This window comes from Pocillopora verrucosa, chromosome 13, assembly GCF_036669915.1.
Source record: "Pocillopora verrucosa isolate sample1 chromosome 13, ASM3666991v2, whole genome shotgun sequence".
NCBI classification, from domain to species: domain Eukaryota; kingdom Metazoa; phylum Cnidaria; class Anthozoa; order Scleractinia; family Pocilloporidae; genus Pocillopora; species Pocillopora verrucosa.
In genome coordinates this window covers 911,574-928,980 of record NC_089324.1, presented here as the reverse complement: position 1 = coordinate 928,980, position 17,407 = coordinate 911,574, and the positions used below count along the sequence as shown (strand labels likewise).

General features: G+C 38.0%; 1 protein-coding gene across 3 annotated transcripts; it reads right to left on the bottom strand.

Annotated features, from left to right (window-relative positions):
* Positions 1 to 172: 172 nt before the first annotated feature.
* LOC131789514 (uncharacterized) lies at positions 173 to 16,691 on the bottom strand. Of its 3 annotated transcripts, none has more exons than XM_059106660.2 (11): positions 16,423 to 16,691; positions 14,127 to 14,310; positions 12,622 to 12,742; positions 12,123 to 12,251; positions 10,295 to 10,493; positions 6,303 to 8,447; positions 4,384 to 4,505; positions 3,467 to 3,614; positions 2,444 to 2,620; positions 1,819 to 1,893; positions 173 to 1,694 (listed from the first exon to the last, which is right to left on the bottom strand). In XM_059106660.2, the coding sequence occupies exons 2-11, from the start codon at positions 14,239 to 14,241 to the stop codon at positions 1,608 to 1,610; spliced, it is 3,318 nt and encodes a 1,105-aa protein (XP_058962643.2). In that variant the 5' UTR covers positions 14,242 to 14,310; positions 16,423 to 16,691; the 3' UTR covers positions 173 to 1,607. The 3 variants fall into 3 exon arrangements, 2 of the variants coding, with proteins under 2 accessions (XP_058962643.2, XP_058962644.2); XM_059106661.2 differs by having other exon boundaries at positions 12,123 to 12,230; XR_009340616.2 differs by lacking the exons at positions 173 to 1,694; positions 1,819 to 1,893; positions 2,444 to 2,620; positions 3,467 to 3,614 and having other exon boundaries at positions 4,383 to 4,505; positions 4,955 to 8,447.
* Between the last annotated feature and the right edge of the window lie 716 nt (positions 16,692 to 17,407).

Below are 17,407 nucleotides of genomic sequence, written 5' to 3'. Positions count from 1 at the left end.
TGCTATACTCTCCCACCGACGCAACACCACAGTTTCTTTAGTAACTTGCCCCCTTAATACCAAATTACCTTGTTATACTCTGCCAGCCACGCAACACCACAGTTTCTTTAGTAACTTACCCCCTTAATACCAAATTACCTTGTTATACTCTCCCAGGCACGCAACACCATAGTTTCTTTTAAAACTTATAGCCTTTATTCACATCTCCATGTTTTACAATCCTCAGGTTGGGTCTGACATGTCAGCACTATTGAGGACAAGGCTGGTCTCACTGTGCAAATTCATTTGTTTTTTTCTTTGTTTTGTTTTGTTTTTTTGTTTTTAACGACATATTGGTCATGCAAGGAAGATGGTTCTAGTCCAGTAAACGCAATCTTCTTTAAATATTTGACTATGCTGGGTACCGATTGGTGTTGATTTCATTTAACATTACAAGTACATATAACTATGAAAACTATGTGGAAATCAACCTAATGTATTTTCACAGTTTTTTTTCAATATAAAGATTTCATGGCTGAAAAAAGGCAATCTTTTTCATCTTATTACCCTGTTTCGTCGCTGGAAGAATATAATTCTTCTATACAGCTATATGATTCATGGAAGATCGAATCGTTCACGTTATTGACTATGCTTCTGTTTTCACTACAGAAGTATAACTTTTTGCACCTTAAATTATAAAAGAAAATTGTTTTAAATTTCAACTCAATAAACGAAAAACAATTAAAGAAAAATGAGCTATATTCTCACGAGGCTCTCTTCTGTTTCAAGGTTTACCTCTTCCAAAGGACTCTCACTCACTTGTAGCTGATTATTTGATAAGAGCACTATTAAAATTATACCATGAATGGGAATAAGTTGTGTGGAATTGCTGAGACAGTATTGTAGTCATTCCCTGTTTTCCCCGTCCACTTTCAGTTGGGAAGACGTGGGAATTAGACTACCGCTGTTTTGTTTTATAAATGAAAGAAGGTTGAGGATGGATCCAATAAAACTCGCAATAACTGATCTTAATGAACTCATACTTAGAAGGAAAAGAAGACAAAGCTCCAAAAAAAGAAGACTACTATCGCAAACAGATAAGCAGCTCCATGGACCTCTTGAATGTGTATTAAAGCATTTATAATTGATTTAGGCAATACGCGCCTTTTCAAAATATTACACTCACATTTACAATTAGTTTACAACCAGTTGTTGATATATGTCACATATCCTTAACTGGAATGTAAACTTACAGCTTAGGATGAATGCATGTGATGGATAATTTCATTCGTGATTATTGTGGCCTGCCACAAGTAAAATTCCACCACAAAATATAATCGGAAAACAATTCCTAAGAAAACGCACTGTCGCGAAGGACTGTCCATTACAAAACACTAAAACAACAAATCTGAGTGTATTGATGGGAAGAAACACGGAACTCAACAATGCTCAAGATCGTGAAACCATCAAAAAATGAATTTACCAAACACATCGCCGCGAGATCTTTCCCATAAGCGACTTCACGGTTTCCCGGTGTCAGCGATACTGCCGATACTGCACATGAAACAAGATGTCTGAAAAAGGAAACTGCTTACAAAACTTCCCTCAATCTACCCTCCCTCTAGACTTCAACTCTGCTCCAGATGATCAAGATTTTGATTTAGATCTGCTTGTTCATGATTCTTCATCAACTGCTTGATCACAGCGTCTTTGGACTAACAACAAAGCAGAACAGATAAAACGATTTGTAATGAGTTGATAAAACATCGCTGCAGCCACCTTAAGAAAACAGCATTATCTTAAATTTGTCATTGAATTCTCATTGGGAACAATGCTTACCCGAACTTCTTGACGAAGCAACTCAACCTCCGTTGAAAACTTTTCACTCAACTCGCGGACGAGGCCTTCCTTTATCTATCAAAAATACAAAGGTCAGCTTTCATCGATTCATCTCTTCTTTCCTTGCGGGCTTTTACACTGTTTGTATTGACGCACATCATATTCACAAAACCGAATACAGTGGTATGAATTGTAATGCAGTGATAAGAATAAATAGAGAAGTTTGGCGATGGCTTAAACGAAAGTAGCTTTTAAGAGAGCAATTTCCAACTGAGAGTCGGAAGTAAAACCGGATACCATTGGTTCGAAGCTTGTTTTCAATTTGAGTTCTTATTGGCTCCAAGTAATGATTTACTTCGCTCTGAATGGCCGTAGTTATTACTCTGGTTTTGGTCTTACGAAAGTCAATCGAAGACCGTCCTGTACAGAAAATTGAGTCTGAAATTTTGTTCAGAATCCTCTGAATATTTTCAGGTAACAATGCGCAAATTCTTGAGCTAGACACACGGTAATCGATCTTCTTCTTCTTCGATGTCTCAACAACAAAGAAATCACATATATTCCCGTTGCTGTGTCAGGCTATAAAAGTTAAACACGCAGGGAGTAAAAACACAAGAGCACTTACCTCTTCACGAAACTCCTTCATACACTTTTCCCTGTCCTCTTTCAATTCTTTCTTAATGCTTTCAATCTGCGTGTATATCCTGGCCCGTCGAGAAGCCTTCTCTCGAATCGATAATTCATCGTTAATGTTCGAAAGTCCAATATTTAACGACGACTGTTCCCGAAGAAGGTCTGCCATCTTAAAAACGAAAAAGCATAAAATGCTGTCACTGATAGGATCCTAAGTTCTATTTCAATAATCATAAGGTTTTTATTCATAGACCGAACAGTTGAGTGTCCTCCCCAGGATGGTATACCACGTGTCACGTGACAATACTGTGCAATCAATTTCTTTTAGACATTACACACAAGGATTTGCAGAATCGAGACCAATTGTTTTGTACAATATCCTAAAAAGCACCATGTAAAAGTACTGTTCAGAAGCTTTCAATAAAATGGTCATAAGCTCTGAGGGGTTTCCTCCACAGACTTAAAAGTTAGAACCACCGCATAATAAACAATACCATACGTAAGACCTGGCCGGTGGCCTTTTATTCAAATTGCCACACACCAGGGTTTCATTACCAGACGTGAAGGTAAAAAAACACTCCTTTTTTAATTCGCAATGGACTCCTGTGTCAAAGTGACGGAGAATTCGTCAAGAATTTCAGAGGAAGTCTTCCTCCGTTAAAACCCTAAATAAATCCTGTATAGCTCGGTGCTAAATTCGGGATCAAATATCCACTCACTCCGATTATGATTGCACCTATCGATTTCAATCAGGTTCCCTCAGGAGAGTATATTTTCTTAATCCTTCACACCCTAACATCAGTATCCGTATTCTCCATAATGTTCTCTAAACATTTTCTCTGGTGCTGACAAGGAGAATTCGTTTATCAATCAGAGCTTCTTAGGTTGGTGGTCATTTCTCTTTTTCTCATGACCGTGATAAATGATTCAGCAGCATGACTGTCTGAAAAAATTAGATGCTGGCCACTCTCAGGGTTCAAAGGTTAATAAAATAGCTGTCAATACACAACCTTACCCTTTGAGAAACACCGAAACAAACTGGGCTCTTCGCAACTCCTGCAAGCAACAGCCTTCTGCGTTCCGAAAGAAGAAACTTCATTCTTTCGAGTTCTGAACCAATCATCACACGCAATTCTTGAATAGCATTCGTTTCTTCTTTGATCCTACAACATCAGAAAGAAATGAAAGCACATTTGAAAATGCTTTAAATACTTGAAAATGAGGTTATACAAATATTTGTCTATCTCTAATCGTGTTATGTAGAAAGCCCTTATGCATGATGACCCTATTTACTGAAAATCGTCTCGTCTCGTTTGCACTAAAATGTTCGTCATTCTTAGGCACTTTCTGCTTGTTTCCAAGTACACATTCTTTTAATCTCAGTGTTTTGAGAATATTACGTATTCCATCGTAAACATTCATAGAGCATTTAACGATTGAGTGTCGTAAAATCAAAATAAAAGTAAACCCAACAGCCAATCACAGCAAGGATAATATCAACAGGAGCCAATAAGAACTCACCAATCTGCACCTTGAGGAGAAGACTTAGGGTGAAATTGCGTATTCCGTCGTAAACATGCATCGAGCGCTTTTCAACTGAGTGTCGTGAAACCAAATCATAGCAATCACAACAGCCAATCATGAAATGGATAATATCACCAGGAGCCAATGAAAACTCGTAGAACAAACAAGCACACTACCGGAAGTGCGGGAAAACGCTAGTGAACAAGTCGCGATTTGTTTTAGCTTTGAATCTGATTTGTTACGAAAGTGGTGCGAGTTTTCTGGACCAAACACAAAACGAAAGAAAGCAAAACCAAATCAATCCCGGATCACTTTCGAAATAATAGGAAATTGCTCTGAGACCAATTGAAAGAAACTCTGGACGAGACCCTATGCGAAGGGCAACGAGTAATGAACAGACAAACCTACCTCACTAGTACACTCTCAGTATCACCAACAGCTTTGGCTCTATCCAGTGGTCCCTCGGAAGATAAGTTTGACTCATACCTTTTAATGCTCTGCTCTAGAATGTTAATCTCATGAAGGTAATGCTACAATGTAAAACAGACGAACAAAACACATAAATTCAAAGAAGCTTTAAAATTGCTCCAAACTAAAATATCGATACCCAAGGAAGAAACTTGAGAGAAGAGTGAAAACATATTTATAATTGGAACAAAGGCAAAAATCCAGTTCCAGCTCAGAGCACATCAGCAGAGTATGGAAGAATAGGTAAGCAGCGTTAAACGCTGGGAATAAAGGAAGGAACAGAAAAGACTAGAAAAAGTATGCACTTGGTGTAAAACGAGGGAAAACCTACAATTACCTGTGACAAAAGTAGGTAAAGGTGCAATCAAACGCGGGAGAAAACACAACTGCCTTGCAGCTGAAAGATCCTTGCAACGCACACACGAACATCACTACAGTCCAAATCAGTAACATTACTTTTAAGATCTTTATCGTGATTATAAATATCTTAGTTAATGGTATTAGTTCTCACCTGGAAGGATTATAATCATTCTTGTCCAACATAAAGTTATTGTCAAAATCACCGCTTGTGTGCTAATTAACAAGTAACATATTAGTATGTTAGGACTGTCAAGAAATGCTTTATCAATCAGAAACGCAACATGGTTGTCGTCCTCATCGCTGTTGGCAACCTCGTCGTGGTTTACCTCAGTTTCATCGTCGTCCTCGATCCATTAGAGTTGCACCAGTCTTCCTCGCCATTTAAATCTCCAACGTAAACCTCTTCGTTATCACAACTGTTATTGTCTCGTTAATGTCTTCTTCATCGTCGTCATCTTCGTCGTCGTCGTCGTCGTCTTCGTTTTCGTCGTCGTCGTCTTCGTCGTTGTCATCGTCTTCGTCATCGTCATCAATAACACATCATCACCACCACAATTACTGTTATCCTCGTTGTCACTTCCGTCGCTAAAATCACTACCATTATCTACACCGTTGCCAATAACAACCTCATCGTCACCATCATAATCAAAAAAGGAAAAAAAACACACTCAGCCGTAACATCATCACCACTAACTGCACGATTTTTTCGACGAAACCCATCATCAACAGCACTACCGCCGGTCTTTGTGGTGATCACTCCAACTGCAATTGCAACCTTCTTCAGAACCCTCACCACCAGTGCTCACGAGTGACGCCAATTATATCACTGCTAAACAAACCTCTGAATACCACTGTCTCCCCGATAAATACTCTAAAATTCGGAGCCACTTTTCAGACTCTCCTCTCTAAACTACGTAACAAGCTTTCAAACAAAACAAAGCGCAGGTGTCGAAAAATATTTATTAAAGGGAATCAAACAATATTAAACTTAAAAAATTAAATAAAACTTACATCGCACTGCATTTAAATAGATATGACTATGTTCTGTTGTAAAAAAAATTAAATTTACTTCTCAATTTCCTCTTCATACAGATTTTTCGACATGTGATGTAATCCTTAAACGAACGTCTGCCAAGGTTTACATTAATTTTCTTAAAAGAAAAATGTCTCTTTTTCTTTCACTGACTGTCTTCACCTTTAAAAACCATTTACCATCAAGTCCCACTTACATATTAAATCATGAAACTTATTAAAACTGATCTATAAAATGATTTCATGGGTTCTACATTATACCGATCTATGCAAAGTACTAAAACGCTCATAAAAAAATGAGAAACTTCCCCCCTCCTTAATAATTCAGTTTCCATGTTTACATTTGAATCTTCTGATCACAAAATGTTGCTCTTCATGGCTCTAGAACAACTTATCAACCCGGTTTACACTTCGACTTTCCAAGTGGCTTAACATTAAATACATTCATACAATCATCTTAGACTAACCTTTTGACATTCAGAATCAACCTTTTTCAAAGCCTTTCGAGATTCCTTCCTCTGTTGTTGTTCTACGCATGCACTAACGTCTTCGTTGTCCACAAGGGAAGACGTTGAAAGGTTACCACAAGCAGCGACACTAACACAAGTTTCTGCTTCGTTTTCGATATCTGAGTTAGTCTGGAGTAACTTGGCATGAAAATAACCATCATCTGCAAGTTCACGTAAACTTTGCGGCGAAACTAACTCTTCTGTAATTAAGCTTGAGTCAGATATGTTTCTCTGGCATCCACCTGTTACATTATTTCGAATAATCGGGCCAACCTTAGATTTATTCATCGCAGTGTCAGTCTTAATCGGAACATTGGAGAAACACTCTACATTTACTTGATCTCCCATGCCAAAGCTGTTAGCTGGCACTTTGTCATCCTGTTCTTCCCAAGTATCGTCTACTTCTGATGTACCTGATACAACAGGACTTATCGTAGTTTGTCTCATAGCAATATCAGGTTCATTCTTACTAATCGCACACAATTCCCCATTAAAATGCTTTTGGTTTTGAAAGCTTTCAGGAGAAACTTTGTTGTCCTTTACAAAACTGCCACTGCCCTCGTCTGGCGTTCCTAACACAAAAAGGCCCACCTCAGATTGTCCAATCCCAATGTGAGGGTCATTCTCAAAACTTGATTTAGATTTTGCATGATTTGTATTTTCGTTTTCTTTGCTTTCAGCAGCCACATTGTTATCCTTATCGAGAGTATCACCATCTTTATCGAACGCGGATGAAACCGCAGATAATGGCCGTTGTTCCAAATCAAATTTTGATTTTCTGTTACAGTTTTCGTCCACTTTACCATCACACCCTTCTACCTTAGATTTCCTAGCAGGATCCACAAGTTCTTCGGTGCTTCGCGAAGGAACACCTGACCCTTTCTGAACCAATGTATTCGCGTAATTTTGACCCACACTGCTCCCTAAACTCCCTGCGACATATTTTAACAGGGGTGAACTGGAACTAGAGACCCATGATCCAAAACTATCCTCGTCAACTGGTCGCTGTTTTGTCAAAGATTTAGTTCTCCTCTGTACAAATGTCGCTCTGGGCGATTTTTCTTCCACTGCTCTGCAAATCATTTCAGGATCCAAAAGAGCTTTCAGTGGCCTTACCTGGCTAACAAAAGTACATTCGATAGTGGAAAATTCCTTCGCATTCAAAACAGGCGAACAAGAATTTGAACTTGTTGCGTCTTTGTCGGGAAACATTTCTTCAAAGCCACTACTTTCCCCGCTATTTTCTCTTGTCAAGCGTTTGTCTGATGCCTTGGAATTATACCCGCTTTCTTCATCTACAAACGATGACGATTCTTTTTCGTTAAAATCCTCATTTCCGATTTCTTCGAGTTCAAAAGAATCTTGTACAGCAATATTTGCAACTTTCAAGTGCCATGGGACTGCTACGTGAGGAGAAACATCTGTTACCCCTGGATCAAAATCCACGACTGCGTTCCCTGGTAATTCATCCATATCACTGTAATCACTCGTAATTGACGCGAGTTTATCGCTGTCTGTGTTGTGATGGCTCGAATTCACTGCCTCTACACTGCTTGACGAACTCGTTGCATGATAGAACAATGTACCCTCTCTAGCGGGAATGCTTTTGCTTTCTTCAACGTTTAAATTTGCAATGATAACCGCCTCTTCTCGATTGTTTTCAGTATAATTGGTATCGGTGGGCTCGTTCGAATCAAAGCTTGTTTTCTCGCTTACAATAACCGAAGGAACATTCAAGACTAGTTCCGAATCCTGATTCGGTTGTTCTAACGACTCCTCTCGTACAATGATCGTGCCTTCTTCGTTAGAGAGTTTTCTAGAAATTCTCGTCCTAATTGTTCCACTTCCAACCGAAGACACTTCAAGTTCTTCTGTAACTGGTTCAAGGTACATACCCTTTGTCACGTGTTGTGGTTTGTTGAGTCTAAGGTGCCTCATTAGATCAAACGACTCCTCAGACGTTTCTTCAGGCTCAGAGATAAGGGGCACAGAGCTAAAGGGCCCCATGCACAACGTGTTTGTTGGCTCCGTGTGACACGTGATAAACCTGGAGGGGATCCTTCTGGAGCCTGGGTCCGACCATACCGAAGACTCTTGGGACTGCTAAAAAACGATAGGAAACAAAAGCTGATGAGAGATTGGTTTCTCTTAATCTGAGTGACGTAACAATAAGATCCGTTACTTCTTGTGGCTCAAAGGAGATGTAGTCTTTTGGTAAATTGAATACCGTTAAGGTATCAACTTTTGAGCATTAGACGCTCACAAATTTAACGTTCGATGATACGCCACCTGCGCACAAGCATCCGATCCAATTTTTTCACGCGTTAAACTGAATCCACTGTGATAAATACGTGTAGACGCCGTCACGCACAAGCACTACCAAGGCATTTCCAAGAGACCTGAATTAACATGTTGATGAGGTTAAACCAAGGCATAAAAATTTAGTTCGGGAATATTCTGTTTGCTCAAAATGTCTACAAGCGAATTTCCGTAGGTACCAAACTCATCTACGCATGGAAATGTGCACTTTTGTTCATCTCGAGAATTTTACATTAAGCGAACGTTGCAAATTGGGTGAATTCCTTCCTTTGTCCTTGCTATTACAAATCAAAATTGTTTTGTGTCTTTTTTTATTTCATCAAACTGAATTATCTAACGCAGAATAGCTTCAGTTGCCTGGTTACTCTTCTGTACTTTCAAACTATGGTCAAACACTGGTCAAATTATAAACGAGCACGTTTTTAAAAAGCAAAAAGGAAAATGGCCGAAACATTTCGTAATTTAAAATGTCAGAATACTGTTTACATATTTAGTAAGTTAAACAAGAAATGTTTAGGACCAGATTAAGCCTGCATGAGTTTTGAGAATAAAAAAAATCGATATGCCTGACAATGCAAGTTAGAATAATTATAAACTACACTAAAAACTACGTCAAAACCTGAATGTTAGTATCTACTTGGGCAATTCCTTTTGCAGAAATTTATTCACACTTGTAAAAACAAGCGCAATCTTACGTCGAAACCTGAAAATCAGCAGCTACGTAGGAAATTTCTCCTGCACAAATTTATTCACTTTTTCTCGGTGTTTACCTTATTACCAGCAATATTTCTATTCCCTTTAACAGTAAATCGATAAAAAAAAAAACAATAATAAAATAAATAACGACAGAAAAATGGAAAATCAGTGAGACTACTGCTTTTCCTGCGGTCAAAATATCCTCAACCGCTTCTCGACAGACGAAGTACTGACAAACTAGACCAGCTTAAAATCTATATGTCAACGGACAAGATCCTAACTAGAAGAGCACACTGCACGATACTAGCAGTGTATATCGCCACAATTTTAGAATTTACGCTGTTCAACAGCATTAAGGAACTCTTCAATAATACTACCTTGATTAAGGACAAAACTTCTAGTTTCGATCTCTTATATATTTTGGATTCACCTTTCTACTTTTTTTTTTTTTAACCCGTCCCGGATCAACTTCTAAAATACTGATTCACAGGTGTAACACATACCCATACGAAACTGGTAAATATCCTACGAATTTCCTGCGGCGACTCTAAAGAACCTTGTTGGCTTTGGAAGTTGATTTGCGAAAAAATAAAAACGGCGATTGACTGCCGTGCACCTGAATATTAGTCATTAACCCAATTCAATAGAGCGCATTTTGATTAAGTGTTGCTCGGTCAAAGTGATCACAACAGCCAATCAGAACCAAGGAAACATTACAAGCAGCCAATGAGAACTCAATGTGGAATGACGCAACTTTCCTGCGTGGGAAAAGCGAATGAACAGGTCGCAATTGGTTTTTTACTTCTGATTTGACGCGAGGATGGTTCTTATTTTGAGGACCAATCATAGACCGAAGTAAAGCAAAAGCAACGCATTCCTGGGATACTTTCGACATTCGATTGGAAATTGATCTGAATGAAATTCTCTTCACTTACCGATGATCCATACAAATCGTCCGTGTCAAGACTTCTTCGAAATGAATCCACATCGATTCCTTGCGCACTGGAGGCCGACTGAAAAAATCTTTCGGGAATACGCATACGCAGTTCTGTGTCGGCAAATCCCAGATCACTGAGAAATTCTTCCGGATCAACGGTCATTGCGTTCAGCAGTGAGCTTACATCGTGGGAGGTCCTTCATATAAAGAAAAACAAAATTAACGAGTCAAGAATTTTCCTGGTTTGAATATTAGTCCCGTATCGCCACAGCTAAAGAAAATTTTGCATCTCTGAAACTATAGTGCTGAAAAACCCAATTTCCTTTTGTATGATTTCATAAATTATAACTTTTCACTGTGAAATTCCCAGAACTGTCAATAGATTACTAGCTTTAGAACTGTTTTCTCTCGGATCTCATCAGAGAGAAACATACAAAGGTTGCCCATTCAATTCAAATCAGTCTCAGAGGCGTACTGCATATTGTGCAGTAACCGTACCTCACCTTTTTAACGCTCTGAGGCCTTCTTGCTCGCTTAGTGCGACTACCTAAAGGCACACAGTTGATCACCCGGGGTAACCAAAAATACGGTTACCAATTTCCATTAATTTCCATTGTGTGAATAATCTTTCGTATAAACATAATACATTAAACATCTCAAGACAGCCAGCAAATTGCGATGTTAACGAAGTAATTCGCCCCGTAACATAACAAAGAATACCTACAAAATTTCCCAAAATGCCATTTACGCCGCAGAAGTCAGCGTTTGTGTCGCTTAGATAACGCGCCGCAGAGGACACACAATCTCTCAAAGGGAACTTTCAAAGTTGAATGCTTTAGTATTTCCACACGAAAACAATTTGAAATGAATGCCACAAAATAAACAAAACGGTGAACAAATTTTTGACAATAAACCACCTGTAATATTCTGACATGGAAATTTATAAAACTTTGTCTTGTGGTTAACTCGATTTCAAGAGTATAACATGTCACTGTGCAATTCTAAATATAGTCAACTTAACCGCTACAAGGCCACTTAAGTGAAAACTCGCTTAAAACGAAGCATTTTGCTTAGTCGGAAATCCGATGAAGTTCAATCTTTATTTGTCGGTTTTTTAATCTGCGTACATACCAGATACAAACGTCCTTGCATTCAATTAAGCTGACTTGTCTTTGAGAGATGAAGTTACACTTTGGATGCCTAAAAAATAATTTGCTGCGAACAGGAAGCTTCCACCCTAATCTCAAATACCTGCATTTGAAATTAATTTTGTTGGGGTGGGTTGAATGGGAGGTGATGTGGTAACTACACAACAACTCTCTTGTTGTGTCTTCAAGAGAGGGAAAGAAATAAAGAATCAAAGACGCAATAAATTTGACCACGAAAAAGGGGCAATACACCAGTTAGCTTTAGTGGATCAATATCAGTATCTAGGTAACTGCCCACCCACCCCTCCCTTTGATAACAATTTAGGGTTAATGTTGGGTTAAGGGAGGGGTAGGTGGGCAGTTGCCCAGATACTGATATTGATTTGCTTTAGTTACTGCTTCTTAATCCTTTTCCCCAAAGAATGACAAGCATCTAATTTCTGTTTACCCCTCATCCCTTACCACCTCCTCACCCCTAAATCAAACCCAAAGGTCAGGAGAATAAAGGAAATGATCACCAACTGAAGAAGCTCTTGATCATTAGACAAATTCTCCTTCTAGGCTCCTCAGGAAAAGTATAGAGGGTGGTACAGAGAATATGAATTCTGATGTCAAGGTGTAAAGGGCTAATTTCAGTGTAGTAATGAAGATTATTAAAGATTAGATGGCAACACTTACCGACTGAAATCAGAAACATTTGACAAAATGCTGTCTGAACTGTTGGCTCTTCCAATGTTACAAAGTTTTCTACACTCTCTGTTTCTTCCTGGGGGCCCTGTGCTATCACTAGATGATTCAAAAAAGCACCTTGTGAAAAAAGCAAAAACAACACATCCATGGTTACAACCAATTACAAAAAAACTATCCACTGATGGTTTTTAAAGTGCTTTTTATTCAAATTCACATAGCCACAAAACTTAACCGGCTTCAACTCCCAAGATCTCCTTATTATTTCTCCCCTCTACCTGCTACACATCTCTTTGAAAAGAACTTATGAGAATTTGGTGTTAGATCAAGATAACAACTTCTACCTGATAAGTTTCAGTATTCTCATTACCTGTTTGCTGGATAATGTATGGATATTATTGGGAGAAGTTACCTGTTAATCACTTCTGGGAGTTAAAGGGTTAATGACCCCACCCCAACTCCACAGAAGGGTTATGACACATTCACTTACCCAGCAGATTTGCTTGAGCCTCCAGGTGAGGTTTGTGGTATTTTGTCCTTGGAAAAGATCTGTGCATCAGTGCCAAGGGATAAGTCATCCTCTGGATCAGACACCATTAATTCAACCATTCCTACAAAGTGAAAACAAAACTAAAATTGGAAGAATTGTATTTTTGTCAAGTTCCTGAATTTTTCATGAAGCATTCAATTTGATCATAAAGCTTGGCTTGGTGCCATCAATGTCTCTATTTTTATCAAAACTAATTTCTCTCTTTTTTTTTGGGCAGAAATAACAGCTGGTTTATTAAGAAACTTTTGTTGGATTTTGGAATAAAGGCTGTCTATTTGGTTGCTGAAACTCTTTCTCTTCCCAGATCCACATATCAATTCTCTATACTGTTTACCACTCATTTCTTATAATTTCAGCCCTGAGAATTTAGTATTAAATCAAATATCCTTCAATTGATGTTTTCATCAATGTATAGCAAGGTAGTCTTGATATAAATTTACGCATTCTGATGAGTACTAACCATTTCCATGGAAATGGTCATGGGCAGTGTATTTTAGTTCACAAAAGCAAACAAATTCAAAATAAACAAGTTTGCTCTGATTGCCATATAATAAGGAACTTACTAAGTTCGCTTGCTTGAGCCATAGTGGGGAATATCAACCCTCTGTTGTTTTCATATGGACCTCGCTGAGCTTGCCCCATACTACAACAACCTCAGGCCAACATAAAATATACTATATCGCTGAGTATTTAAATGAGTTGTGCTGTATTTTTACAAGCCCCTAGCGCGAGTCCAAATACAAACAATAAGTAAAAATACTCAGCGATACTACACACCAAAAAGTCTCAGAAGTTGTTTATTATCCAACTCCTTTTTTTTCTGCTAAGTCTTTTTGTTCATTTCTCATAAGGTGGGAAAAGCAAAGCAGATGGAGAAGCATAGTGTATGCAGCCAACTGGTTAACCCTTTAAATCCTAACAGTGACCAGCATCTAATTTCTCCCTACAGTATCACTCCTGAATCATACATTAAGGTAATGAGAATAAACAAAATGGTCATCAGGGAAGGAATCTTTAGATTTGCGAATAAATTCTGTATAAAAATGTAAAATGTATAAATGTATATATAATGGAAATGTACAAAGAAAAGTATGGAGAAAATGCATACTGATGTTAGAGTGTAACAGATTAAACAGGTTTTTTACAGCACAAAATAACCAACTGTTCAAATAACCATACAATATTGCAGGATATTTGTACACTATTTGCAAAAATTGTACTCTACTTTCTGCAGTTGGGTAATAGTCTCCAGTACAGCCCTCACCCTGGGTTAATAAGAAGTTATTGTTCTCATTGCCTTTCTGCTTGGAAAATTTATCAATACTGTAGGCAGAAATTCCTTTTACACACTCCAGGTTGTAAAGGGGTTAATTTTCAGCCCCTGTATTAAAGGTTAAAATCTAGTGTCCGAAAACATGACACAAGCAGATGATCCAAATCCTCACCATGTTCAGTTGGCAGGTGCAGTTGTTCATCAGCTCCATCTATCAGACCCTGCACTGGAATATCCTTCACATCACTACTACCAATGTGCATGTCTGGACTTCTACTTGAGTCCATCAGCTTCAAATTTCTATTTGGAGATCAGCAAAGACCACCATCATGAATCTTTTGCCTAATGGTCATTACCTGAAGAACAGAAAAGTACCCCAACATTTCAAGAGTTTTAAACATAATTTTAACCTTACAGTTTGGTCCTAATTTTAACAACAATCATTTATTTATTTAAATAAATGCAATATTATAGAAAGTCTGGCCTTATCCAGCTCTAAAGCAAGTTTAAATGGAGGCCTGTTTAAACATCAACAAGGCCAGACCACAACACCAAGAGCAATGTTCCCTATTCTTTGTGAGAAGTGAATGGGTTCTTCAATGTCCTGACCGCTAACCACTAGAGAGAAGATACCATTTGCGGACGTCATAAAGCATATTCTTCTCAGTTATTTCAAGACCTTAAATGTTGGTCTGGTCTGAGTCTTGGACCCTCAAGATGAAAATTAATGGGAAGGTTATAAAATATATAAACCCCTTTCTGGCTTTCTGGTATGTTGGCTGATAATGTCCTTGGAAGAGACATTGTTCTCAATATTTGACATTTTTCCCTGTTTTTTGGACAATCTCTCAGCTGTGGACAAGTTATCAGCTGACATATCAGTTGCCTGTTGGGGTTTAGTTACTATAAAGATGCACAGCAACATGGAATCTATTCTTTCTATTTGGGATGGTTTTCTTTGATAGCACATGCTACTAATAAAGATTCATGACGCAAACATTTGGGTTGAGGCTATAACAATAAGTTAAGGTGAAAAAAAGCTTATTTTAAAAATTCAACAAAAACCCAGCAGTTACATCTACAAAAGCCACTAAATAACTGACAACCCCAAAGGTGCATATTATTATTAATAGATCTTTAGTTCTGTGCTCATCAGGATTAGTTCATGAGCACGTGCATATATTTACTGCTTACATAGATGGCCCAGTAATTTATACCAGTATACTCCCTACAGTATTTTGTCATACAAGAAAGCTATAGAAAGCACAGCCTATGTTGATCATCTGGACTTTCATAAAGATTTTATCTTGATAAAAGGTGACATCATTGTTGCCTTGGTAATACATATGTAGGTGATATTCAAAACTCCTTACTCTGGCCATTTTGATCACAAAGACAAGAAGGAAAAGTTTTAAATAAGCTTCCATTTGGTTACCTGCATACAGTGGTTATGTAACAAGCTTCAAAGTTGTTAATATATCGTGTTAGAGCTTAAAGTTGAAGGTAAATCAATATTTGCATAAAACAATAATAATGCACATGAAATATTGCACATAGTTTCTCTTCCAGTTTATTCTATTAGCAACGAGATTTAACTCTTTTTGGAGGCATGTTATAATTAGAGATTTTTCAAAAAGGCAACTTTACAAAACAAAATTCAGTTCAGATCGCAGACATGGCTTGCACCTGTAAATTGAGATATATCCTAGAGGCCAATATGACAATTGCTAAAAAACAAAAAAAACACAAATTATAGTTCCTATCAAGCTGTCGCGAGCTTATATATTTTTCATTCATCGTTTTAAATCAAAAAGCTAGTATTCTAGCCAATTTGCGTCCTTTTAAACAGCACGAAAGTCTTACTAATGTTCCGCATTGTCTTTACGAGTCATGGCAAGAATGTTTGTAATCTCATGTAAATTTCCTCAACATATGAATTCCTCGTATAAAATTAGTTACTGTTAACAATAAAAACATGAAATATTATTATTGACCCAAGAATGACTTCAACACGAATTTCGCACCGTGAAATTACTGAACAGAACAGCGCAAAATAACGAGGAATTAATTTTTCCTGTTTAAAAGTTTCGGGAACAAGATCTCGGACTAATCTTTATATCGTAATTGATAAATTTAGATCAAGTAAACAACATGGCTTTCCTGATGATTCACCCGTATAACTAAAAGTAGCTTAGAAATAAAAGAACAAAATTACACGGAGTGAATATCAGATTTATCAAATACATAATTGGATTCCGAGACGACAAAAAAAAATAATAACTTATCTGAATTATTAAAGGAAAGACAAGTTAGGCGACTTATCATTAATGTTTTCGATTTTCGGTTTGACGTCGCCTTGACAAAACAAAAACACAATGTGTATCTTTATCGAAAACATGTCAATGTTTTCAAATCCAAAAGCACAAATTAATTGCACTGTATTCTACATCCAGACAGACAATACTCACCAAAGCTTTAAGATAACAACGCTGTTCATTCCGAAGTCGCCGGGCAGAAATTATGCGAAACAAAGACAGCAATCGACGCTTTCCACCGAGATGTTCATTTTACTTTTTTCCATGTTAGCGTCAAACTATCACGAGACGAACAGGCGGTTAAAAAAACAAATTTTCTTCATTTCCTGTGTGAGAATGGTCACTGATAGTCTGCTGTGCTCCTGCCTTATCCACTCGCTCTTGTATATATTTACAAATACCTGTAATGACTCCACATGTCCGCCTACAGTTTAACGAGACAAAACATGTTTGTCAAGGAGTCTGGAACGACTCCTGATAGGCTCGCCTCTATCTCCCCTCCCACGCCATTTTACACCCCCCCTACCCCGCCTCCGCTACCGACGCATTATTTAGGACGACAGAGCGGCAATGAGTTAGGAAGTTCGTAACACAACTCTAACAAGATTTAATCTATTTTTATAAGATTTTCAACAATTCCTTACTCTTTCAAGGACGTAGCGGAGGCTAGCGTAGTTTTTTGTGTTTCTGTTTTTCACTCGAACTAGAGAAAAAAAACGTCTTTTGAATATCTCGCCCTAGCTTTGGGGAGCATCGCTACGTGATATTCGATAGAAAGGCTGTCGAATGCAAGCGTTCGGCGCAAAGCGGTTCCCGTAACAACGGTTTATCGCAATCATTGTAAGTACATTAGTCCTGACTTGTTATCAGTTGAGTGTTGTTATTAAGGGAAGGAGTAGGTGTGCAGTTGCTCAGATACTTGCATCGTTTATAACTACACTTAAACAGCTTATTACATAGGAGCTAGATACGTCGCAAGCAGCTGGTTTGCGTCTCTATACGACATCACATTCTCGTTCCCAGAGTCCTAGTTGGTCGGAGAAACAGCAGGTGAAAACGTCTGGCTCTGGCGCAAAAAAAAGGTTATCGAAAACTAACATTACATTGATAAGAATAATAACATCAATATACAAGAAAA